This window comes from Barbus barbus (assembly GCF_936440315.1).
Source record: "Barbus barbus genome assembly, chromosome: 2".
In the NCBI taxonomy this organism is placed as follows: Eukaryota; Metazoa; Chordata; class Actinopteri; order Cypriniformes; family Cyprinidae; genus Barbus; species Barbus barbus.
Window position 1 is genome coordinate 15,207,643 of NC_136730.1, and position 25,260 is coordinate 15,232,902.

At 36.3% G+C, this 25,260-nt stretch overlaps 1 protein-coding gene across 3 annotated transcripts in view; it reads right to left on the reverse strand.

Annotated features, from left to right (window-relative positions):
• The window catches only part of dysf (dysferlin, limb girdle muscular dystrophy 2B (autosomal recessive)), a 77,482-nt gene that overhangs the window by 22,195 nt on the left and 30,027 nt on the right, over positions 1-25,260 (reverse strand). For all 3 annotated transcript variants that reach the window (XM_079429407.1, XM_079429406.1, XM_079429405.1), the window contains exons 32-40: positions 23,083-23,264; positions 21,960-22,100; positions 21,654-21,683; positions 21,105-21,140; positions 20,942-20,983; positions 18,412-18,513; positions 18,065-18,226; positions 16,367-16,532; positions 15,046-15,119 (exon numbers count right to left, since the gene is read on the reverse strand). In XM_079429407.1, the coding sequence (XP_079285533.1) occupies positions 15,046-15,119; positions 16,367-16,532; positions 18,065-18,226; positions 18,412-18,513; positions 20,942-20,983; positions 21,105-21,140; positions 21,654-21,683; positions 21,960-22,100; positions 23,083-23,264 (935 nt within the window). The remainder of the gene's footprint in view (positions 1-15,045; positions 15,120-16,366; positions 16,533-18,064; positions 18,227-18,411; positions 18,514-20,941; positions 20,984-21,104; positions 21,141-21,653; positions 21,684-21,959; positions 22,101-23,082; positions 23,265-25,260) is intronic.

Here is a 25,260-nt window from a genome sequence, read left to right on the forward strand (position 1 = left end):
GGGGCCGACAGTGTTGTTTAAGTGGCCCACATGCCACTGCTGTGCCAAGGAATGTGTGTGTACTCGTGTCAGAGTGTGTCACACAACACTGCTCTACAAGACTCTGTGTGTTTTTATGTCTGTGAGTGCAATATCCTGTTTACGGTCACAGATCAACAAACTGTATACATGTGTGTGGCATAGTTAACTCATAGGAAAAAATCAATAAAATAAATTCGATATTAAATTCGATACTAAAACTGATATTGGAGCCATGGAGTATAGCTTACATCTCTGACATTTGTGGATGAACCTGTGTGCTTTGAAAAGCCCCCCCCCCCCCCCCATTTTTTTATCAAGACTAAATTTGAATTAAATCTTTCAAAAGATTTTCATAATCCAAAATAACAGGAATACATTAGAAAAAAAGCATACATATGAAAAAAATAAAACCAGACATTACAGTTGAAAAGTTTGGGGTCAGTAAGATTCGCCAAGGTTGCATTTATTTGATCAAAAATAGAGCAAAACTGTAATTGTCAGGGTTCTGTCCTGTGTGTGTGTCATGTGTTCCTGCCCCTTGTGTCCATATTTGGTTTGTTTCCTGTCCTTGTCTGATGTAATCATTAGTTAATTCTTGTCTAGCCGTGTTTGTCTCGTTATCTATGATTTACCTGTGTATTTATAGTCCTGTCTGTTCAGTTAGACTTGGTCTGGTCTACTCGTTACTCCCCGGTGTTCTTGTCTGTGTTTTGCCCTGCCTTGATTGTTATCAGTAAAGACTATTATTTGAAGTTATATCCTCGTCTGCGTGACGTGTTCCTGGTCCCTCCCTCGTGTGTGCACAGTGACAGTAATATTACAATTTCAAATAGCTTTTCTATTTAAATATATTTTAAAATGCATTTCTCTGATCGCAAAGCTGAGTTTTCAGCAGCCACAGCAGTCTTCAGTGTCACATGAAATCAGAAGTCATTCTAAAATGTTGATTTGATGTTCAAGCAATATTTCTTCTTATTATCAACATTGAAAACAGCTGTTGTGTTTAATATTTTTGTGGAAACGGTAATATATTTATAAGGATTTTTTTTTTTTTTTTGATGGACAAAGTTAAAAACAGCATAAATTTGAAGTAGTAAGCTTTCAATTTGAAATACTATCACTTTTAATCAACTTTCTAAGTTCTTGCTGAATAAAATCAATTTTTTTTTTTTTAATTGTACTGACCCCAAACTTTTAATTAGTAGTGTACTTTATATTTAATAAACTAACTCAGAAGATGGTATCATTCAAAGCTACTTAAAAAATGACAGTAATACTTCAAGTGAGATGAAGTGTCACAATACAAAGCTTCAGAATTGCACAGAAATATAGGAGACGCTGAAAAACAATGACACAACAGACAAAAACGAGTCACTTTTTTTTCTAAAGAGTAATTGCTTTAGAAGTCAAGCACTTACAGAAGAGATGTGTGCAACACATGTGCGTGACCAGAAATCAGAACAGGTTATAGGACTGCCAAGTTTGGTGGACGCCAATCGAAAACTCACAAAACTCACAACTGTTGGAGGAATTACAGTGAAAGGTTTAAAAACAGTAAATCCAATCATTTATGAAAGACATAACAGATTTAGACAACTGGCTGTAACTTGAAAGCTCTAGAGTCAATTTGGTATTCAGGTCAGAGATTTTGTAAACTCTTTTGATTTACACAGGAACTTCCTCAAGCCAATAAAATAATGGAGAGAAATTAATGACTCAACTCAGATGAGCAAAAGGTGAAGGTAACATGAAGTTACATGTTTTTAGGGGACAGTCTCCTAGTCTAGCCTGTGGGTCTACCCAAATGCGGCACACAGGGTAAATGGGACTGGGTGTGCAGCACGGATTTGCAAAGTATTGTGAAGTTGCCTTCAGAATCACTTAAACTGAGTTGGCCTGGCTGTGTGGCAGTCTAACCGGCCCTGAATGGTGCTTTTCATAGTAATGCCACATGTCTCCTCTCTTTGTCTGACAGAGCTATTAAAGCGGAGCCTAAGGCCGCCTGACAGCCATGTTTCCATGTTAGCTACTATGTGTGTGCGCCTTAGGTGTTTGTGCGCAACTTTGTGTTAATCTGAGAGCTTGTGAGTAAGGAAATAATGTTCCATTTTGCCTCTGAAATGATGTGCAATGAGCGTGTGCATGTGCGTCTGGTCACCCAGATACTTTGAGTGCACCAGATGTATGTATTTAGTTATTCTATAAAGGTTTTAGGACTTAGGAGTATTATTAAAATAAGTACTGCACCATATAAACCTGGGTGTATATGCGTACATGCTCGCAAAAAGGGAAACACACCGTCAAAAGTGATGTTATACAGATGAAAAGATAATGTTATGGATATGATACTATTTCAGACATTGGGAACCTAGAAATTTCGAAAAATGAGAGGATTTATAATGGCTGCTCTGCCCCTGAGCAGCCTGGTACTGGAACAGGGTGGTCGGAAAGGCTGAGGGAAAACAGTGAACTACACTGCTCCTCCAAAAATTCATTCATGCAAAACCTGTAAAAATGGCTGCAAACATTCTCAATTCCTGAGGTAAAGGTTACTGTAGGGCACTGGTGGTGATAACTTTGGGTCTGAAAGGGCTCGTGTGCACTACTGGTGAAAAATAACCAGAGTTGGTAATAATTGAGCGCTGCATAGACTTTTAACATAAGTTCTGTTTAGAATATACCGACCAGACATTCCATGTGGTTTGACTGACAGTTCTTTCGGAAATATAAACAATATCCAAAACAACCTCAGGAATTTGTAGGTTCTAGAAGGTTACATTAGTTTCTAAAGCAGGTTAAATAAATTTTTAAAGCAGGTTAAATTTCGTATGCTGTCAGCATACACATATACTGTACAGTATATAGTACTTTTGAAATATGCTGGTTTGGTACTGTTCTACCCAGTCAACCAGTATTTATGTGCTTAAGTGACAGTCCCTGTGTCTGAATATGCCTACTTTCCCACTACACAGTAGGCAATAAACTGTATGTAAAAAGAGCAGTATGTCTCAATTCATTGCATTCATAAAATTGCAGGTATAGGATTCTTAATGTAGTTACAAATGACCTGTACATGTCAGAGATGGCAATAGTAGTATATCATATTGTATATCTCATCAAAAGTTCATTCATCTAATCTTCAATGTACAGCACTGGCTCACAACCACTTTGACTCCAAGGCCCCTCAGGGTCTTTCTACCTCATTTAATATTTTAGAGACTACAGAAATGTATATTCATTATAACGCATTTATGGCATTTTAATATTTCATTCATTTCATTTCATTTTCCCAGGTCTAGAAATCACACTTTTAAAATTTAGTAACATTTTAAGTTTTAAAACATTTTTAATAATCTTGAAGTTGAGAACCACTGGAGTACAGCACAGCTATTGGGACATAAACACTCCACAAAACTGATGTGATTAGCTTCAACAGAAAGACAGCAACTGGATCTAAGACCTTAGGATGACCTATTCTATTCTTTGCTTTTCAACTCTGCTCTAGTTTGTTCCTAGTCTAGCTTTCTAATAAAGCTTGCATTGTACACTATAAATATTGTCGGCACTGTGACAATTCCTCTATTGTAAATCACTTAATCCATAATATTACAATATCATAAAGCCAGTCCTGGCCTTCTCAACCAGGATTTTGGATAAATGCAAAAGCGACTTTTGAATGTATGTATATATTTATAACTGGATTTATTTTGGTTTAGGGCAGCCCTTGTTCACTGAGACGTGTGCTGTACTGCTTCACTGTCTGCACATTTCAGCAGAGTCAAGGCATTCTTTCAAATAACCTTCAGCACAGTTTCATGGTCTGAAGAAAATTAAGCCACCAACCAATATTCCATTTTATGAGCAACCACAGTTCTGCATGTTTCTTTTTTCTCCTCTCAAAACTACTGATGCGTTTTGGATGTCAAGTATTAAGACTGGCACAACTGTTGAAATACTATTAGTCCTCTGGAGTGTCTGAAGGCTTGGCAAAGACTTCAGCAAATGCTGCATCACCACAGTGAAGGTCTGTGTGCATGACAGTTCTCACAAAGAACAGAATAGAATAATTAGAAATAATTAGATAAAACAGGGTTTTGCACACTTTTTGATGACAAGGACTTCATAATATGATGACTCCCTGTGTGAGACCCATCTGAAAATATAAAGGCAATTATAAATTTCATGTACAAAAAAACAAAACAAAAAAACAATTAACTAGTAATATTGTAGCATGCAAAATTATTCAAATATTATCTGGAAAATATATATTTTGTTTTGCTGAAGGTGTACCTTTTTTCTATGCACTATTAATGTTAGACGTATAAACCTGAAGAGAAACATTTTCAATAAAACAATTTCCCATAAAAAACGCGAGGCACTTTTAACAATAAATATTCCCCCAAAACATTTTTTTTTTTGCATTAAACATATTTAATAAACAGATTTTATGTGAACTTTGACAGCCCCAAAACTCATTTTGTAAAATCTTTACCTTTCAATTTTTTACTGCCCTTCTAGCACCCTCTTGTGGATCCTAGACCCCAGTTTAAAAATCCCTGAATTAGAAGACCTCAAAATAATAAAGCACATCTCATTAAAATTACAATGAGAAAAACATTCGATGAGCACCTCTCTCCTCTCCATCTTTTTTCTCTCGCTCCTGAAAGCAACAGGACAGGACCATGGCTCATAGAAAGTATCTACGAAATGTAATTAGAGGAAAACTGATTAAATACACATTTTCGTCTCTCTCTCTCTCTTTCTATTCCTTACACTCATTCTTTTTCTTTCTGTTCTTGACATTTGACTATGAGGGGAAATGCACTGGGAATCTTTTACCAGCCCTATTTACTTTGGCTCTGGTGAGAAAGAAAATTTGGGCTTTTGATCATCTGGTTTGAATGTTTTCTAATAAAATAAATATCTTTGTTTGCAAAAAAAAGAGAGAAAAAAATGTTTTGGCAGGAGAAGGGAGAAAGTACTACATTTAGAGTATGATATAAACAAGAAGTTATATAAAAGCATTCTGCTTAGTCCTAGCCTGGTCTAAGATTTAGAACCAAAGCCTTAAATCTGTGGAGATCATGTGACCAAGACCAAACTGGACCATGGTAAGACCTATGACTTGCTTCCTTGATATGCTTGCTTCTTTTTTCATGGTCTCTCATTCTCGATCCTGACTTTTTCTCTTTTATAAATGAAATTCCTGTATCAAAAAAATGAAGAGTAGAAAGAAGGATAGTTTGAATCCATTAAGTCTCCTTGATCTTAACACAAAACAGGATTCATCTCCTGGAGGAACTGTGTTCTGCAACCAATCAGAAGCATAACTAAGAGAACTTTACAGAGTCAAAGACAAATATGAGAGCAAATTAGCTTTGCCTCATAAATAAAAAAAATAATTAAAATACATAAAAACATTTGGGTGTCTCTCACCCAAAGTTCCTACAGTCAGTCACATGCACAAATCCTTCCTAGAGTTAGCGTAAGCACTCACAAAGCCAGCTAGGTCTGCTACTGGCATATATCTGCCTGATTAGAGGCATCCGTTAACCTAATTTGACTGGTGTAAATATCATTTGGAAATACTCTTTATGGTCAGAAGTATGTGGATTCCCAAACACCACACCCATATGAGCTTATTTGAGCATTTAATTTCAAAACCACGGCTATTGACAGGGAGTTGGTCCTCCCTTTGCAACTATAATAGTTTTCAATCTTCTGAAAAGGCCTGAAACATGCTGTGGGGATGTTGTGGAATATGGAAGATGTTGTAATATGGCTGCAGGGATTTACTCTCATTCAGATACATCAGCATGAGGGAGGTCAGGCGCTGATTTTGGGCAATAGAGAGTGACTCGAAGTTGCTGTTCCAATTCATCTCAAAACAAGTTCAGGTCTGTGTAGGGCAGTCAGCTTTTTCCACAACAGACTATTTCTATATTGACTACATTTTGTGCACAGAGGCATTTTCATGCTAGAGAAGACAAGGGTCACAATTCACAATTGAATGCTTGGTTTTATGCAAAAGGATGTCCACTTTTTTTGCCTATGTAGTGTACTTTACATTGCAGTGGCTGTATTTACAAATTAGAAGTTAATACAGTTAATGTCCCTATAGGAAATTTGTACTTTATTTTGTTAATCATCCTCAAGTCATCCTAAACCTGTAAGACTTCCTTTTTTTATTTGGAAATGGTGTTGTTATTGTTTACTAACTAACTTAAACTATCAAAAATCAGGTAATTTTGGTAAACTGAAATAAATCTAAAATGAAATAAAATAAAATTGCTTAAATTACCAAAACTAAAACTGAAATAACAATTAAATAACGCTATATATAAATATAAAAAATGCTTAAAAACTAAAGTATATAAAATATACTGATAGTATAAAAAACACTAAAACAACACTGCGTGAAACACAAAAGAAGATATTTTGAAGAAAACTCATGTCCTTTCAGGGAAATTCAGCGGGGTCCAAAACAACATGGATTCCCTATTTGGACAAAAATGTTTTCTTTTGTTTTCTACAAAATAAGGTAAGGATTGCAGGACAGAAATTACAGAATTTTTCAGTGAAATACTGAAATATCTTGTTTCGAAGAAAAAAATATCTTAACATCCTTACAGTAAAGAGAAAGAAAACTGCTTAGAGATATTGAGACATGTTTTTTTTAAAAATGCATCTTACATCTTTTTAATATTTTTATTTTTATTTTTTTTATTTAAATAAATCTTCATGTAAATGTCAGACCTGGGTCTGGGTGATGTCACTTGTCCTTGCATCATCATACATCAAGAGCATGCAGCACAAAACACAAGTGCATTTGTATGGATTTACCACAGCCATGCTGATTAGAGCCCTGCATGGGCCTCAAATTTAGGCCCTAGCCCGGCCCTGGCCCTGGCCCGAGAAGCTCAGGCCCTAGCCCAGCCCGTGTCCGACAGCTTATCAGAATTACCGGCCCGAGTCTGACCCGAGCCCGTCTTTTTTCCCCCTTCTCCCAAAACAGCTTATAGGCTACTACTGTTTCAGCTATTAAAATAGTTCAGGTTTGTATGTAATGGCAAAGAGATTATATTGCCATTCATTTTTTTATTAAGTTAATTTAGAAAAACGTTTGGAGCATTTTTTATTCGTATTCGTTATAAGTTTTTGTTTTTTTAAAGTAACGACCAAGCGGCATACAGTAAGCTGATCATAGTCTATGTTTCATCAATTTAGCCTTCTCAAATCATCACGACTTGCCTAAAATAAAATCTATAGATATAAAACAGTTCAAGCATATAACAATGTTTAAACGTTAAACCTAGATGCATGTGCGCTGTATCCAATAGTTTGCGTGGAAAGTGGAAGCGTGCTTTGCAGGACATGGAGATGCCAGCGCAATCACTTCCATTTTTTTCAGTGAATACGCCGTCATTTTTGCTCATAAAGGTAAGAGTAATACATCATTTGGAACTGTAAAGTGTTTGCTTTTAATTGTGTGCACTCACAATATCAACAAAACCTTCTGCTTTTATAAAATAAAGAAAACAAACATGATGCGCTTTCTGCCGTCTCGTCTTGAACATGAGCGCTTCACAAAAATGAACTGAAACTCAGCGAATATGCCTCACAGACATAATAAATATATCTATAGAAAGCTTTAAATTACTACTTAACGAAATGAAACAAAAAGTCTTTCATTATAATCATAAGCATAATCCATAACGATGCATTTCTCTCTAAAGGCGCGTCTAATGAGGAGATAGCGAGTCAGGATTTGCAACTTCATACTTGCGAAATGGACTCAGAAAACTAGTTTATTAGTAAATAATTCAAATTTCTCCTTACTATTTCCCCCGGACACATTCATGGTAATTACTTTTGCTGGGGCTTTGCGGCAAGCTTCAGCCTACTGCGTGTATTTGAACGCAGAACTCTTCAGCTGCGCTGACAGCATGCATGCTGCTGCTGCTGGACACTAAACACAGCGCGGCAAAAAAATTTTTCATCACTAATTGATGGATATCTAAAATATAAAAATAAAAAGCCTAAAACAGGCCTGAGTCCCAGCCTGCGTCTAAAATATTACGTGAAAATTGGCCTGAAGCCAGGTCCTAGAGGTGTAAAAAAGTAGGGGCCCATTGGGCCCGGGCTGAAATGCAGGGCTCTAATGCTGATTGATTAAAGGTGACATTCCATAGGTCATAAAAACAAAGGGAGGCAATATACATACACATATACATACATATATGTGTATGTATACATATATATATATATATATATATATATATATATATAAACATAACATTCTTACTTATTAAGGGCAAAAAAAAAAACTTTGGACTCAACCCATAGCACCATCACTCAATGAGCTCTATAGTCAAGATGAAATGAAGGTTATAGAAAACTGAAAAGAGATGGTGAAAGGGGTGATGAAGATACATACGTACACGGAGGCTGGACTGAGAAGGCGAGATGTTAATAATGGCAGAGCTGGTTCCGTCTGCCTGTTATAAACCAGAAGCATTGGTTAGTTGGTTAACGTTAGTAAATATCTATCATTCACTAATCAACACACTTTCAAAGTAAGAGGAACAATTATAGACAAAAAAAAGCCAAGTGTTTCAATTTCGCTATTCAAAGCCTAAAGCAAAACAGTTTTTATGGTTTAAATGTTTTAAATGTTTGAGGTTGTAATTGGAATAATATTAAATATCCTTATCAAGAAAAATCTAACTGATGTACACATTATACAACACTCTACCAGTCAACAGTTCAATCCTGGCCCTAGTTATAATTTTTTTGTAGCATAATGAGGAATGGCTTGAAAACAGAGCAACACATTAGATCAGCTGTATATGTGGATGAAGTAAGATGACAGAAAATATTACGGAGAAAACAGGGGATCAGGTCGCCAGGTCTGGAACTCCCAGACTAAGATGCAACAGAGAGCGTCAATGAGGTACAGATGGCAACCCTCCCGAACGCTCTGACTCGAACCTGCGGTTTGTGAACTCAGACACGACTGTTTCAAGCTGATAGATAAATCATAACCAAGGTCAGGACCATGAAATGTGATTCCCCGATGAAGAATGACACCCCAAGATTGTTGTTTTTCCTGGATGGGACTCAAAAGTGGGTTTTCACCAATAATAGCTCTAACAGATGAAGAGAGGGTCTCTACAGTAGGATGAGTTCATGCTGCAATGCAAGCGCTAACGCTAATTAGCTGCAGACATAACACACATTCATATTCCGCAGCACTGTGCCTCCCGATGGTAAATCAAACCATTGTTTTCTAAGGGAACGTGTCGCAGAGAAAGTACCACACCAGCCATAAAACAACACTGGTGAAAATACATTGAACAATGGAATAAAATAATTAAATTCTGAGGAGAGCTCTCCAAGGAGTAAGAATAATTTAGCATAACAGTATATGTTTCATTTTAAAGATGTTCATCCCTGTACGCATTATGAGAGCGTTGTAATAAATAACATGCTCAGGGCAAATATTTAATATAATTCAAGCACAAATCTTATTACATCTATGTCAACAAATGCTCCCCTCAAAAGGATAATATATCATGCAAAACACAACAACAATTCTGCTGTTACATGGGAAATAAAATGTAATTTTTTTCTAGTTTGTTAAAGTCTGGTTAACTTGTGTGTGTTTAAGCAAAGATAAAACAAAATAATAAAAAAGTAGCATTCATTTAAAATGAATAATACTCTTAATATTATTTTAGTTTAACATTAATGTATTAATTGATCATGTTAAAAAAGATGTACCCATTCAAAGGGTATCAATAATAACTGATTGATATGACATTAACTGTTTTGTTTTTTTCTGGAACAACAAACGAAAAGCTGATTCTTATGAAAAAAATAATAATGTAAAATGTATTTTATCCAAAACCAATTCTCCTCATAATACCACGTGCTCGCCACATTTATTATTTTCTGCATGATTAATCAATTTAAATAAAGCTAAGAATAAAATCAAATAAAATATAAAAATTGACAACTGACAACTAACTGAAATGAGTTTAAGTTGAAGCAGTAAAATTGCTAACTGGAAAGAAATAAAAACTAAAACTGAAATAACAATAAATTAAACCTGAAAAGCAATATTAGCTAAATTATACAAATGTGTAAAAAAATGTTTTGAATATATATAAATAAAAGCCAATTCAAAATATTAATAAAAACTATAATAAGTAAATATTACTAAAATATCTTGTGTGAATTGGTGATAAGCACTGCATAACAAATAATTTTACAGACATATAGGCTTACAAGTAGCCTAATCTAATCCAAAAATGTCTGGCGATACATGACAGATTTAGCCAAAAACACATTTTATGCACATCCCACCCTGATGAGCCTTGGAGATTACATTCCCACACCGCATCTGTAACAAGCTAATCATGCCGAACCAGTCCTGATTCCTCCGTATTATGATGCACGTGGTGTGGCTGATTACAATGCTATGCTAAGATGGTGTTACAAACAGCAGAGCTGTGCCAGAGCTGTGTCTTCCCATGCAGCAACCACATCGTGCTGAAATTATGTGAAATCAAGCTTGCTCTTTTTATGCCGCAATCTAAATACAATCAAGAATGCTGGATGTAACGTTAAACATCAGGAAACAAACAGGCTAACTGTTCTAATAAGTGCAAGACGTGATCTTCTGCACCAAAACCATTCAAATAAACTCTCAGAGGCGTATAATATATTGGGCTCATCAAGCCATCAGACTGGCTGCTCATAAACAGGGACCTGGTCGCGAAGGCCTGTCATCGAGCGCTCTCATTCCCCCAGAGTCGACCCCAAGCAGGGGAGGTGTGGGGGTAGGGGGTGGCAGTTATTGTGGCGCCGGTGGTGAGCAGCCAGGAGCGGGGGGATGCAGTTGCCCAAGACGAGGACTTACCACATCAGAGGGAGGACTGAACCCTCACAGCGCCTTTTGCTCTGTAGTGCCAGGGCATAATAAATACAAAAAGAGAGAGGACTCCACGCAGCCACTCAGTAGAACAGCTAATTAGAACCAGGCCGCTTTGTTTGCTGTTGTCCTCCAACTAGAGGAGTTGCATTACAGAACATTTTGAAGTACACACATTAGTGGGACCGTTTGCCTCTCTCACTGTCTAAAGGCCTTTGGGCGAAGCCACCAAGACGTAGGATCAAAATCAAACCTTTTCAGTAATTCTCCCTCAAGTCTAACCTCAGAAACCTTTTCAAAGCTCCTCTACATGGGTACTTGCTTTTAGCGCCATGTTTCAGAAGTATATAATTTAACCCGCTCAAAACCGTAGCAAATCCACAAAGCCACTGGATTGGTGTCACTTTCCCCTATGAGGTTGTGTTTGGCCTCATTCAAAACCTGCTTTAAGTGACGAACCTGATCCAGGGAGCATTTTTTTATGAGACCGCTAGGGAATAATATTGGGGTCTGAGCCAAGCCCAAGCAAAGGCTTTGGGAAGATGATGTTTCATTTAATGCACTGGGGAGTTCAGACCAGTACTGCTCTGAACACCACCAACACCAAACACAAGACATTAGAAGTGAAGATATAACAAGTTATAGTGCTTACGGGGGAATACACAAAAACAAATTGGATACACTGATACCGCAGTTCACCGGCACTCAAATTGCATTACGCAATTCCCAAGTCGGTTGGAAGTCGGTTCTGAATGCTAGCAGCTGTCGAGGATGCAACTGACTATCTAGCAAATCTAGCATTATTTACTGGAACTATACAGCATCACTTTACTGCTGCGAACCAGGCACCTAAATCAGCTCTGTACTAAATAGGTTTTCTTTTTTGAAGGAAAATTAGTTTATTGTCTACTCTTTCAGAGTAAACAGCACAACAGTAACTGTGCAAGGTCAAGAGTGCTACGTTTGTGAATAAGGCATCTATTATGAGCCTAATTTACATAGAAAGTGTTCATGATGAAAGGAAGTGTCTAATTGAAATGTTGCAGCACTATTTATAGTATAATTAGTGACTAGTTAAAGCAATTGTGATGTTTTTTTAATAAAATGTACACAACCATTCAAAAGTCTGGGGTCAGTTTGTCTAGCACTTTTATTCAGCAAGGATGAATTAAATTGATCAAAAGTCTGAGTTAAGACATTTATAATTTTACAACAAAAAATAAAAAAAACTCTATTTCAAATAAATGCAGTTTACTGAACTTTCTATTTATCAAAGACTCCTGAAAAAAATGCTTCAACGTTTTCACAAAAACATTAATCGGCAGAACTGTTTTCAGAATCGATAATAAAGTTCCTTGAGCACCAAATATTTGAGTGATTTCTGAAGCATCATGTAAGACTTTAGTAATGGCTGCTGAAAATTAGGCTTTGCCATAGCAGGAATAAATTACATTTTAAAATATATTCCAATAAAAAAAGGATATTTTAATTTGCAATAATATTTCACAATATTTCACAAAAGTAATGCAAAAGTAGCCTTTAACTGAAGTGTTTTGTGCCTTCTGTTTGATTTGTTTGGCTGATTGTGTAAAGCATGGTTACTGTAATCATTCTCTGATTACAGTCTCAAGGCAAGAGAGAAGATATGGTCTTTTCAGTAGAGCTTGGGCATGCAGGTTTGCCATTTTCTGCTGTGTATTTGTGTTCTGATTTAAATATTCAAACAGTACTGTGCACATTGTTAAATAGGGAATTTGATTGGAGATATTGCTCTTACAGAGGAAGAACTGGACCGTTTACTGCCATCAGGATCCAAACAGTAGCCACAGGAAGACGAACAAATTTTATTCTTTAGCTTTCCCTGCTTTTCTTGGTTTCCTGAGTGGATCAGAGCAGCCTCAGGCTCCCACTGGAATGCTAGAAGTCATGCGGCATTGTGGGCTGGGATCAAACTCCTGTTGCTTCTATTGCAATAGACCCCAGAAACTTTATTCTGATCCAGTGCAGCTGACCAGTACTAATGACCTTGCTACTGCACATCAAAACTACCTGAGATGTTGTCAATGAATGCAGCAATGCTATAAAAACAGAAAATGCAGTGAAATGTAGATGAGCTGCCAAAAGTGCAAATCAAGTGCATGTTCTGCATGTGCAAAGAAAAGCAACTACACCCTCAAGCAAAAATAAAATGTGATGAGCATGCAAACCGTGCAACAAAAGTCCTTCTTCACAAAACAAAAAAACGAACTGACATACCCTTTTCCAACAGTTCCTTCATTTCTATATTCCATCAAACATTTCTGATAGACAAAAATGAGGGTCACTGGGGATTCTTCCACAGATGACTGTGGTTGTGGCAAATGGTGTGCCCATTGATGCCGTCTAAATGGCCTAGAGTATTTGGAATGATGTCCAGGCCAGTGGGCACTGTGTTACGTGACATTTCGGGATCATCGTTGGGTTACTAATAAATGAATGCAAGTTGACCGTGTCACACACTGTGGAATACAGCGAAACCGAATCTTGCTCCCGCATTAGATCAACGGAAAAGGTGGCAAGTGCAGAAGAAAAGAGCCCCATTAATGGCCCTTAACTAGTGCTGGGCGTGGGCTTATAAAACCAATTTCAAAAGGGCAAGCGTGAAGTATTCCTCTTTCCACTCTGCAAACGACAGAACACCTCACATCCACAGGGAAGCACTGCCAGCTGGGCTGGAAGGTCGAAAACCTAAATAAACTGGCTTTTGTGAGTATGATCCATTTCCAAGGAAACCAAGTGGGCCATGCGGTCCTGAAACTGATATTCTAGTCTCGTTTTCTTCCAGTGACTGAACAAATAAAGGCTGAGAGGTTAAAGCTGAGACATGGAAACAATTTTTCAATTTTCCTAATCCCCCTTGATCATTTTTTGTTGTTGTTTTTATTTATTTTTTGGGAGTATTTTTAGGTCGTAGTTATGAGAGGGAATTGATGACAGCTCGAGGAGGCGTCATTAAAGCTGGCCTCTCTTTTCTCAGAAAGCGAAGCGTGTCATTGTCTCAAGATGGTGTGAGCCTTCATCATACATGCAAGCGCCAAACAGTATTCCATCATGTTACTGAATTCATGATTTCATCAAACACCCACCCCCAATTATGCTGTAAGTTGACTAACATGGCACCATAGCAACATCACAAGGCAAGTTAGGCCAAAATCTTATATCTCATCTTGAAATCACAGCCTAAATTTAAGTAATAGATAATTTTTTCAGCATTTCTGCTAATTGAACTCAAGTCGATACTATGATACACATTGACTCTCAATCCTTCAAGAAGCAGCCTTCCTCTAGTCACCATCTACAAAGCAATGCTTTCTTAGTGTCACAGACACTGTGTCCCTCTGGGGCAATGCTGTAACCCAGACATTATAATGGACAGGATGTGATTGCCATGTTTCACAACGAGAATCATACTTAAATTCCACTAATAAATGCATGGAGAAAACTACCCCTAGAAGACCTTATAAAGTGGTGTGTATGCTCAGAAGTGCTTAACCTTGCCATGACAGCATACCTCATTCTCTAACAAGGCTCTAAAGAAACCTGGAGAAACCCAAGCTATGTGACCAACGACCTACTGAATAGCAGCCAAGAGGACTAACATTATCACAGACAACAAAAAGAGTGTGCATTCATAGCTATAAAGCAGCAGTTCTCAGCTTTTTGACTCCATTGTCCACAACAATATATAAAGGCCCCATGACTTTTACAGTTGTTTGTGATTTACTGGATTTTTAAGATAAAGATTTTTTTTATGCTCAAATTTTGTTCATATTTACATTTTTACATTTCATTTTTTTGTTAAATATTTACATTGTTATTGTTTTATTAATCTAAATGGCTTCTCCAGCTCTAGAAATTACACTTTCATAATTTTTCAAATGGGATTTTACCTTCTTTTTTTTTGGAGGACCCCTCATTTTGAGAATGACTGCTATAAAGCAAGTTTTCCAAAGAGCATTTCTGAGGAAGTTTCAGAAGAGATCTGGAAACAGCACTACATGTCACCTTCTTAAGCAGCTAAGAAAAAGAGATAAAAAGACTAATCATACCTGTCCAGGAATGAGAGGCTCCTTATCATCAATGTCAACCAGAACGTCATCTCTAGGGGTTTGAGCAATTGCCTCTGTTGATGGAAATATACAAAAAAACAAATTTAAGCATAAAGTATTATGTTCATCCACATTGTCAAAAGAATGCACTTTTAATAGAACTGAACTATTAATAGAACTGAACGCCAAGAAAATTATTTGATTCTTGCCATTTTGTTTTTATATAACTGAATTGTTCTAAATTAGAGCAGGTTACTACATTGGGTGTACTTTATATACCCTAAAAAAGCTTGAAACAAATGTACTTTTCTCCCATATTCTTTTTTCTTTCTGTCTTTCCCTTTTTCCTTAGGCAGAACACACACATTTTCAAACAAAAATTGTAAAAAAAAAAAGTTGATGTTGTAAATAAAAGATTAGTATTTTACTAAGATTAACCATGGTAAAAAAAGTAATACATTTAAGATACATTTATTATTTCATACTAAACATTGTTCAAATCTATTAATAATAATAATAATAATGTTTTATTTATATAGAGCCTTTCAAAAACCCAAGGACGCTTTACACAAAGTTGATAGATAACATGAACACAAATACAAACATAACATATTTACTGATATATCGCTCAAGACGTTAATATTACATTATAAATTAGATTATAAATACTATAATTAAACTTTATTTGGAGTGCTACTTGTTCACAATGCACATTTCTTAATATTTAGCCTAAAATTTGTTTTAATGTCATTATTGATGATGACTGTATGATCTTTGAATACTATCAGCCTTTAAATGCAAGATATTTAAAGTATACCTGAAGTATACTTGCAATAATTCCACTTTAGCACAATCAAATATACTTCAGGATATCTTTAGTTGGACTTTAGCACTGGGCCTACTTCCTCACAATTAAAGTGCATTATGTACAAAATTAGCTGTTCCAATTCAGCAGATTTTAAGTATACCAGTTTAGTAAAATAAAAGTACAATTGCAGGGTATTTTTATTAAGTACATAAATAAATGTATTTTTAGTATACTTAGCAGGAAATAAATGTATTTCAAAAACATTTTAGTACATACTTGGGAAGATTCACACTTTACTAGTATTTGACTATTTTAGTCTTTCTACTTAAAATTTCATTTTTACTTCATTGTTACTTGCTGTTCCTTTGTAACTATTTATGAAATTTGCTAGTAAGTTCTAAGGGAAAACCGTTTCAAAGCCAATTCTTGTCAGTGTATCTGTTGTGTTACAATATCTCAAATATACTTTGATGCAGTTTAAAAAGGTATTTCGTCATTCCCTTATTTCCTCACCAAATTCTTCTTCTGTAGGGTCTCTGTCCAGGCTCTCTGGCTGGCAGCGGAACTCATTCAGCGAGTGGACTGTGCACTGACCCACTACAGGCTTCCTGCCAAACTGACGGTTGTCTATAACCTTGATCACCAATGGAGGCATGTAAAGCTCTTCCTTGGGCAGCCGCTACAGTGGAGAGGAGATTACGAATAACAAAGATATGAACATAAAGAGATGCAAGGCTTCCAAACCTTTAACTTATAATGTCTTGTTTATTTCTCCATTTCAGATGTTATTCCACAGAACCTTCCTCTCTCTCCTCTCATACTCTGTGAAAGTATTTCACACCCTAAACTGAGGCAAACATGACATAGGGCTGACCACGACTGACAGTGCAAATAACTTTGCAAGTCATTCAGCATTCTTTCCATGCGATGCCTTCCAGCCTTAGATGAGTACTGGAACGGAATCCAGACTCTCTTACGTTTTAGAATTAAGAACTGACGCTCACTGCTGGGGAACATTGTTACTGTGCCAGTTATCACTCATGAAACATCCACCATGTGAAGGACACCGTGACCGTATTGTATATAAGTCTGTCTCAACTGGTTAGCAGCATGCTGTAACACAAAATTTGATATCTTAACTGGATTTCTACATAAAGAATCAACAAGAAATCTGAAGAGGGATCAGCCAAAGGTCAGCTGTATTTATTAACCTTTGATAGTCACAACAGATGCATTATTTTTGCCTTGATGAATGCCCATAAAAGTTAAATGAAAAGTTTACCCAAAAATGAGAATTTGCTAAGAATTTATTCACCATCAGGTCATCCAAGATGTAGATGAATTAGCTTCTTCATTAGAACAGATTTGGATAAATCTGGTATTGCATCACATTCTTACCTATGGATCCTCTGCAGTGAATGGGTGCCGTCAGAATGAGAGTACAAAGAGCTGATAAAAACATCACAATAACCTTCAAGTAATGTAAGTAATCCACAGGCTCCATGTTTGTAATAAAACAAACCCATCATTAAGATGTTTTTATCTTCAAACATTGTTTCCAGCTAAAAGTCATGTAACCGTCCTCTGATCAGAATATTGTTTTCTACAATGAAAAAGTCATCTCTTCTGAATCAGGAGAGAAATATGAACAGACCAAGCACTCTTTACAAGCAAAAACAGTCCAAAACAGTTCTAGACAAATACGTCATGGATATTGATATGAGGGGACAACAGGGGATGAATTTTTTTCACGATTGAAAACATCAATATGAATTAAATTAACTGCCATTTTGTCCAGAAGTGACGGTTTAAAGTTAAAACACCTTAACGATGGAGTTGTTTTTCACAAGCATGCAGCTTTTGACTTCACAAGACATTAATTGCCGGACTGGAGTCTTGTGTATTACTTGTGGATTATTGTGATGCTTTTATCAGCTGGTTGGACTCTCATTCTGACAGCACCCATTCACTGCAGAGGATCCACTGATGAGCAAGTGATGTAATGCTAAATTAAAACTAAAAACCTCATCTACATTCTTGTCTGAGGGTCAATAGGGTAAATGTTCATCAAGTTTTCAGTTTTGAGCTATTGAACTATTTGGGAACTATTCCTTTAAATCTTACATAATTTTATCTAATCTTACCCTACTTGACCTAATTTTGAACAAAATGATGTACATAAAAACAAACAAAACAAGATCCAGAGCTTACGACATCAATGAACAAGGTGTTGACTTCAAAGTTGGGGTTCTTCTTAGTATTTCGAATGACGCAGGACTGAACCACACTTCCTCCACATTCCACCTGAAGACTGGGAAATGTCACACTGGCCAGCTGGAAACTCTTCAGGTTACGCAAACCCCACGCCAGTATCTAAGAGTTAAAAGGTTAAAATGTTAAGTCACATGTCCTAAAGTAACCATGAATGGTCAAACAGGCATGTAAAATGAATGGTAAAAAAGCGATGTCAGTGCTTTTCGTAAGGTTCAAATAGTCTATATTGCACTAAAAGCTTTTAAACTATAAATGGATAACCCTAGGAAAGGTTTTGGGCCCACCTCAATAGCTGTGCGTTGTAGGACAGGTTTTATCCCCTGCGGCACCATGTAGACATTAGGTTCCCTTTGTGGAGGTGGATATGGCAAATCAGAGTCCTCTGGCTAAGAATGAAGAGCAAAGCATAATATCAATAAATATAAGTTAATAAGGATCAGGGTTATTATTGTTAAATACAACTAAAGCTATAAAAAAATATTTTGTTAATTTAAAAAATATATATAAAATATAAATATTAGATAAAAACAAGTGAAATAGGTCAACTGAAATAAGTGCAAGTTAACGCACTAAACTTGCTGGAAATAAACAAAAATGTATTCAACTGCAAGCAAATAAAAACTAAAAATGAAATAAAAATAAATTAAACAGTTCATAATAACAACAACAAAAGCACATCAAATTCTAAAAAAAGAAAACTAAAACTAAAATGAAAATACAAAAATTCAAGCTAATTCAACTATTATTAAAAAGTATAAAAGTAAGTAAAATAACATTTAATAAAATAAATGCTTATTATATATCACCGTATATAATAAGCAAGCAAAGATGACAAATTTGAAGGAGACATAGAGTACATTTAGAGGACTCAGCTTCACAAGCATGATGTTTCCATTCTTCTCTATAAGTACATTTGCATGACGCACCCAAATTCGAAAATGGGTGTGAAAACAAACAAGGAATTGGTTACTAATAGCAGCCACAAAAAGTCAAAAATCATGACTTCACATGCCAATCAAAGTTAGCAATCAAGCTGCAACACTCACTCTCTCATACACACACACACACACACACACACACAAGGATTAGCCAGGACTGTGTTGTGCCAGTGCAATTGTTTGATGAATGGTACTACTGTTGAATACAATGGTGCTCTGTGCAAAGGGACCTTCGGAGATACGCTTCAGTCATGGAGAATTAGACTATGTAATGTCTAACTTCATTCATTTAAGGCAAGGATTTGAAAGAACGTCATTAAAACAGACACACCTTAGAGGAAGCATGGCTAATCTACTTGATAAATGAGAACATTTCCCGACAATTATACAAACTCAGTACTCAACATGCTCAAGACTTTAGATACAAACAAATAATTTTGGAAAGGCCACTGTATTTAAAGGTCAAACAGAATTAATCAGATCCTATAAATATATATTGCATTTACGTTTACATTTATGCATTTGGCAAATGCTTTTATCCAAAGCTACTCACTGTACATTGCATTCAAGTTATAAAAATTAATCAGTTTATGCATTCCCTAGGAATCGAACCTATGACCCTGGTGCTGCTAGCACTATTCTCTTCTGTTTGGGGAATTAAAATAATAATAATAATAATATTGGCAAATTGGTACCACATTTCTCCTATTTTCATACTGTAACAATTCAGTAAGTAATGGGAACAGTATGTTTTTCCAATATTTTAAGTCAAATCACATTAAATTAATTCAACCAATTTTAACATCATTTTTAAGTTATTCATTATTCAACTCGTTTTTTGAGTCAGTTTAATGTAATTTAAATTTAACTTACTTGTACAGTGTATAGTTTCGATTACATGTGCTGTCATTAACACTCACTTAAGGTTAATTTCTAATAATTTAATAACGCTGTTAATTGTAAAATTTTCCAAATTGTATATTTTAGCAATTATGGAATAAGTTAAAATGATATATAAAGGAACTCTAGAGAAAAAAGTGATGTCATCATCCAGCTCATTTCAGTTCTCATCCAATAGTGTCTGTGCATTTAAGTCCATAACGTTGCCAAATATTCTGTTTTTATTATTTTATAATACTATATATTATTATTGTATTATTGGTCATTTAATATCAGTGCATCCCTAGATCTTAATGATATCATACTGTTATTTCCAGCAAAACAAAGACAGTCGTGGAGTACAGAGGAAAAGGAAAAGTGCAAGACCATGAACCATGTATTGCCAATGTTTACCTTTAATATTGGCGACTTGCAAATGTTTACATCCTTAGTGTGTTTGTATCTAATGAAGAGCAGCTATTATGCAGTCTAGTAGCAGCATGTTAGTTCCACCATTAGTTTATCACTGTCTTTTTGAAATGCCACTGCAGAACAATACAAATCTTTGTGCAGATGAAGCGGAATCCAGTAGATAGGAGAACTGGGAATACAACCGGATCAGAAAGGCCTCTTAATTTCCAAGCCGTCTCCCACAAGATCTTGTCCTTGGCAGGCCTCATAAAAATCAAGGAGGTACGTAGAAGTACACAGAGTTCTGGAGGAATCTACCCACTAGCGATAAAACAAAAATCTAGATCTCAACACTACATATCCACAGCCTAACGAAAACCAGTGGAAATGACATGTTGGAGCTTTAACTACACTAGTTCCGGCTCAGTATCTTCTGCATTATAGGCCGTTATAAAGGTCTGCATGACTTAATCATTAGCTCTGGTTTAACATGGTGGAACCACATGTCCTGTGTTTTTTTCATAGTGTTTTGTCAACTAAATACAGTGAAATATGTTTGCGTATGTGCATGCATGCTGAATTGTACCCATTGCTGTTGACTGTCAGAGAGGAACCCTGGAAGCACAAGCTTGAAGATGCCCAAAATAAACAGAGAGGGAAAAATGAACGAGAGAACAGGAAAGAGATGCTCTGGAACAATTGCAAATAAGATTCATTGTCTATTCACAGAATCCTCCACCAACCCTTACCTCATCCATGATATGTGAGGGTGGTATAATATCCCCCTGCAGAAAAAAAAAGACTTTTAAAATCAAATAAATAAAGTGTTACAGTGTGGGCATTTGTTTGGGCATTCGTTTGTGTGTGTGCGTGGGTGGGTGGTTTGCTGTTCTCTAAGGGTTCACTTTAATTCAATTTCCCTGTGATTATCCCACTCTAACTGATGCCAGCTGGACAGGTCTGGACTGGGTGGGGCCTCTGGCACTTTTAAACTCCACTGGCATCTCCAATCAGTCTCCTTGCTGTCTGCATTGCCCAGACAGGACCGCTTTCCTGAACTGAGAGCTGCTGAGTGGTGCCAGTCTCCAAACAGACAGGGCTAGTGAAACCGGTTCAGATACAGCAAAGTTTATGTCATTTACAGCAGCTCTATCCAATTACTCAGTCGTGCTTGACTGAGAGAACAGGGAGTGATGATGACTTGGAGGACAGGAAGTGTGTGTCTGTGAATTTTTTAAAGAAAGCAAAGGAAAAAAAGGGGGAGAAAAAGATGGGCAATTTAAAGACATTTGACTAACCTCTTGACCGGGGATGTGATGAACTGCAGGCTGTGAAGAAAGAATGAAGAGCAATGACTAAATTATTTCATACTATAAAAACTGAGAGCGGTTTTGCTTTTTAAATCATATGCTGTCAGGCGTTATGCATACAAATATAACTGCGTGGGTGAAAGAGCCACTAAACTTCCTGATCTTAGTTCTGACCTTTATAGCCTTATGTCATGTGTCATTGAGACTGACAATTGCAAAATTAAGGCCACAGATTCCAGTTACAATATCACAAGTGATATAATGTCTATGAGGATGACAATTCATAACTCTTACTTTATCTCTGCGGATCAGTTCGAAAGCAGCAAGCAGTTGTCCAGCAGGCTTCCCAGCTTTCTGGATGGGATACCAGGTGAGGCGAGGGGAAGACACCATTGATGGTTGGCAAACACAACGGCCCATAAACTCATCAGCCCCCTGCAGGGGTCAAATAAGTTATCAAGCATTTTCTGTTTCACAGAAACCAAAACATGATATCAAAACCTGAACCACTATCGTCAAAGATGACTGACAATTAGCATACAGTTTGGATTGGCAGTGTGGTTCTGTTCTGGGCAAGAACTCCCTGCGCATCCATGCAGCCTAGCATGGATAAGAGCAGCAATAACCCCCCAGGGTAAAAAGAACAGAACCAACATAAATGTATTATCATAAAAGTTCAATAATTTCATGTAACATTTTAGAAATTAATCTGATTCAATGGAGAATCAGAAGGCCGAATCCTGACTGTCGAGAGGTAGAGTTGGGGATGGAGGAGGGAAATGAGCTACTGAGCAAAGCGAAAGCTGGTGATAATACTGAAGGATCTTAAATATGGGTGCTGGTAGGTGTCTCATCCCTATAGGTAGACGTAGATCAGCTGAGAGTCAGCTGATGCGAGCTTGACTAATGTGACCTGCCAGAACTAACGCTATGCTTCATTTTAAGCATTTTATTTCAGTTTGTTGCCAAGGCAACATTTCTAATTTCAGTTTCTACGTTTTCTATGTTTTTCAAGTTTCTATATTTCATTTTATTTTTGCCTTATTTCAATTAACAAAAACTTAGTTAACAATAACAACAGTGGTTTAAGAAGTGCATTATATAATACCACCACTGTCAGACTTTAATCATTTCATTTTAAATACGTTACTTAAACATAATTTTGTCAAACAATTACACAGACTTCAGTCTTTCCTCATTCAAACAGATATGAACTGTACTCGCATGGTGTTACGAATAAGACTGAGAAAACTGACTTTGATAATGGTAAGATAATTCTGCCTGACAAAATTAGTGGTTCTTGATCTGAACAAACTGTAAATGGGACTAAACTTAATTTCACTGGTCGAAAGTCTAATTAATTTGACAATAAACACACCCATTTATAAAATAACATACCAACACAATGAAAACTCACATAGGTGTCCTGATCGTATAGTTCCACCACAATGTGCGGAGGGTTCCTCTCAGTCACAAGATGGTCTCCAAATATTTCCACTTCATAAAAGATGAGGGTCTGGTCCCAGGTGGGATTGAGCGTGTTCCGAACAGTCACTGTCTTCTGGCTCTGATGCAGGAAGGACACGATGGCATAGGGATCTAATCAAAGAGTCAAAGATCAATGAATTGTATCACATTTTCACGTCAGAATAAGTGATGAAGTATATGGCAAGAGTTGCAAGTACAAATCAAGGGGAATAGCATGGGTAATGTGCATTTGTATACTGTCAAAAACGAGATCTAAACTGTCAACTGAAACGAGAAAGGCTTCATCAGGTCAAATGGAGGTTATTGCCACATAGATGGATAAATTAAATGGAAAGAACTGCATCAAGAGTTAGGAAAGATGTGCAGCCATCAACTCATTGAAGTCTGTTTGCCATCAAGACTGAGGCAGTGATTTGGTACATTCTCCTCAGAACAAGACTTTCAATGAATCAGTAAACACAATAAACACAAGCAGTTCTGTTTTTATTTGATTCTGTAATGAGGGAGACTTTGCCAAGAATATAACATCAATTATGGAAGTGAAAAGAACCAGAGATACCCTGAGTTATGGCATAGGGAGGGTGAGAGCATTTTTTAACTTTAGTAGGTCTATGTAATGTCTGAAAGATGATGTGTGGTTGCGAGACAGAGAAAGGGGGGAAAAGATGAGCGAGTTAGCCAATGCATGTGCATGTGTGAGTGTTTATGTATTTAAGTGAGGGTTTTAAAGAGATGAAATGAAAATGAAAAATCTGTCATTGCCAGTCCAAATCTGTACGTATTAAAATAGAAAAAAAGAATGTGCATGCTTCTCTTCTATAAAATTATAAAAGTTGATATAAGCTGATAGTGCCATTTAACACCATTTAACCAACTAAAAGTTGTCCATATGACTCCAATTCCAAGTCATGCACCACAATTGTGTGAGGTATAGACTGAAATTTAAGATGTTATTGTAGCTCTTAAATTAAACTTTTCTACAAACAGGCATATGTAAATCTAAGGAAGCCAAATTTGAATGCAAACAAAAATTCACATTCAAAATGTAAATTTGAACAAAAGCTTTATGACTTCAAAACACTAGGAACAAGTAATTCGGGTTATGTTTTTGTCCTTTTTAGAACTAACCATTACTGAAAATTGGAATGTGTACATTCTTCCAAATGTCTCTGTAAATAATAACAGCATATGAGTTTTTAAGAATAAATAATGGCAGACTTTTTTATTTTTGGCAAACTATTCCTTTAAATGACAAAAGTAAAAAAGTAAAGAGTGTAAAGACCATCGACTCTACCGTGCGACTCCACCGGGCAGGGACACCGGCAAGGGATAGTAGTAGCTTTTTATTTAATTTATTCATTGATATGTTTATTATTGAAATGTTGTTGTTATATGCATGTGTTAATTTTATTTAATTTCTTTATTTTCTTAAATATGTGGGTAGATAGTATTTATAGAGTTGTAACTTTTTAGTTTTAGTTACTTTTTCTTATTTGTAAGTCGCTTTGGACAAAAGCGTCTGCTAAATGACAAAAGTAAAAAAGTAAAGAGTGTAAAGACCATCGACTCTACCGTGCGACTCCACCGGGCAGGGACACCGGCAAGGGATAGTAGTAGCTTTTTATTTAATTTATTCATTGATATGTTTATTATTGAAATGTTGTTGTTATATGCATGTGTTAATTTTATTTAATTTCTTTATTTTCTTAAATATGTGGGTAGATAGTATTTATAGAGTTGTAACTTTTTAGTTTTAGTTACTTTTTCTTATTTGTAAGTCGCTTTGGACAAAAGCGTCTGCTAAATGACAAAAGTAAGTAAAGTAAGTAAATGACACAACATCCAAACATTTAAATAAACATATATGCACTTAAGGTGCTGAAAAATAAGAGAGTGACATCAACTACTTAGGAATTCCAGAAATTGGAGCGACAGTCAAAGTTTATTATTTCAGTCGACGTAAAGCAGCCTCAGTGGGATAGTTTCACTTGGGAGGGAGAAACAGACACTTTTCCCAGCTCTTATTAAACTAGCCCACTTACACACACACACACACACACACAACTTCCTACTTCCCACAAACACAGTGGCTCAAATAAACAAAGGG